The sequence below is a fragment of the Osmerus eperlanus genome, chromosome 12, assembly GCF_963692335.1.
Source record: "Osmerus eperlanus chromosome 12, fOsmEpe2.1, whole genome shotgun sequence".
NCBI classification, from domain to species: Eukaryota; Metazoa; Chordata; class Actinopteri; order Osmeriformes; family Osmeridae; genus Osmerus; species Osmerus eperlanus.
This window is the reverse complement of record NC_085029.1, coordinates 2,739,895-2,742,394: the sequence shown is the minus strand read 5'-3', so window position 1 is coordinate 2,742,394 and position 2,500 is coordinate 2,739,895. Positions and strand designations below refer to the sequence as shown.

At 48.0% G+C, this 2,500-nt stretch overlaps 1 protein-coding gene across 1 annotated transcript in view; it reads left to right on the top strand.

Annotated features, from left to right (window-relative positions):
- psme4b (proteasome activator subunit 4b) overlaps positions 1 to 2,500 on the top strand; it is a 25,429-nt gene that overhangs the window by 8,821 nt on the left and 14,108 nt on the right. Inside the window, exons 16-19 of the mRNA XM_062474786.1 lie at positions 621 to 719; positions 867 to 936; positions 1,340 to 1,407; positions 2,061 to 2,264. Coding sequence (XP_062330770.1) covers positions 621 to 719; positions 867 to 936; positions 1,340 to 1,407; positions 2,061 to 2,264 — 441 coding nt within the window. The remainder of the gene's footprint in view (positions 1 to 620; positions 720 to 866; positions 937 to 1,339; positions 1,408 to 2,060; positions 2,265 to 2,500) is intronic.

Here is a 2,500-nt window from a genome sequence, read left to right as displayed (position 1 = left end):
CACACACTCTGGACCACACACACGCCGGAATACACACCCACTGGAACACACACACACACCCACTCTGGAACACACACACAAACACTGGAACACACACACACTCTGGACCACACACACGCCGGAATACACACCCACTGGAACACACACACACACCCACTCTGGAACACACACACAAACACTGGAACACACACACACTCTGGACCACACACACACACACACCGGAATACACACCCACTGGAACACACACACACACCCACTCTGGTACACACACACAAACACTGGAACACACACACACTCTGGAACACACACTCACCCACTGCAACACACACACACACTACTCTGGAACACACACACACAAACCCATACACACTATGACATGTGCACACACACACACACACACACACACACTATAAGAACCCCACCCCGTCCACACACATGTACTTATGCTCACACACACACACAGACACACACACATCTTTAAACCCCAATTCTATAAAGAATCCTTTCACATGACCTGATAAGAATCAGTAGATGTCAACAGTCTGTGAGGTTGAAGTGACATTTAAATCTATTGAGCTGCTATTCCTGTCCTTGGTTCTGGTTCTGACTGGATGGTTTAGGTGGCTTTGGAGAAGGTGTACAATTTTGCCACAACGAACATCTTTGAGACGTGTGTGTCTGGCCGGATGGTGGCGGACATGTGTCGAGCAGCAGCCAAGGTGCCTGGACTTTTCTAGTTCTTCTACCTGCAGATTACAGTCATATTGGCCATTAACAATTGTCTGACCATGGTTGTGCATGCATGCATCATATGTGTATGCTTACATGAGTGTGTGTCTGTGTGGCATGTGTTTGTGCGTTTGCAGTGTCATCCAGCAGAGTCTCTCAGACTGTTTGTCCCTCACTGCTGCAGTATCATCCTGCACATCACTGCCAGTCAGTACCGTGTGTTTTTCGTGTATTAGACTGTCTAGTACAGATACTTGTGTGTTGTCCATTGTGTATTTGTTAGTGTATGGTAGTTTGAAGCGTGTTTACATTTAGTCATTTAGCAGACACTCTTATCCAGAGCGACTTACAGTAAGTGAGGGACATTTCCCGGAGGCAAGTAGGGTGAAGTGCCTTGCCCAAGGACACAACGTCATTTGTCACGCCCAGGAATCGAACCGGCAACCTTCTGATTAATAGCCCGATTCCCTAACCGCTCAGCCATCTGACTCCCTGTGTTCATGTATTAGTGTGTATTTGTGTGCATGTTTGCATGTGTGTGTGTGTATCAACCTATATTTATGTATGTGTGTGTATCAATGTGCATTTATATGTGCGTGTGTGTTCACAGATGAAGAGCTGTTAAATGAGGAGGAGATGGATAAGGAGCTGCTGTGGAATCTGCAGCTGCTCTCAGAGGTCAGACAAACATACCAGTTCTGCCTGACACACACACACATACATACACATACACATACACTTACACGTACACACATACACATTTACGCACACACATACACACACACATACACACATAGACACACACATTCAAAAACATACACACACATACACGTACACCCCCCACACACACACATACACACACTACTAAGTAAATGACTGAACAAACTATTTTTGTGATTTAAGACTTAATCCCACAATTCCCAAGACATGTCATGGAAAGCTCTACAGAATGGTTCATCAATGTGTGTGTCTGTGTGCGTGTATGTGTCTGTGTGTGTCTGTGTGTGTGCGTGTATGGCTGTGTGTGCGTCTCTGTGTGTGTGCGTGTATGTGTCTGTGTGTGTCTGTGTGTGTGCGTGTATGGCTGTGTGTGTCTGTGTGTGTGCGTGTATGGCTGTGTGTGTGTGTCTGTGTGTGTGCGTGTATGGCTGTGTGTGTCTGTGTGTGTGCGTGTATGGCTGTGTGTGTGTGTCTGTGTGTGTGCGTGAATGGCTGTGTGTGTCTGTGTGTGTCTGTGTGTGTGCGTGTATGGCTGTGTGTGTCTGTGTGTGTGCGTGTATGGCTGTGTGTGTCTGTGTGTGTGCGTGTATGGCTGTGTGTGTGTGTCGCAGGTGACTCGTGTGGACGGGGACCAGCTGTTGCTGTACCGGGAGGATCTGGAGCAGATCCTGTGTATGTGTGTGCGTCTGCGCTGTAAGCAGGCCTACACTCTGGCCTGCTGTCTCCTGGAACACACACTCCGCTCTCTGTCGCTCACGTACCCCACTGAATACCGCAGCACACCTGGGGGCTTTGACACACACCTCCCCATACGGGTACACACACACACACACACACACACACACACACACTCAATACACACCTCCACATACGGGTACACACACACACACTCAATACACACCTCCACATATGAGTACACACACACACACACACCCACACACACTCAATACACACCTCCACATATGAGTACACACACACACACACACAATACACACCTCCCCATACGGGTACACACACACACACACACACTCAATACACACCTCCACATATG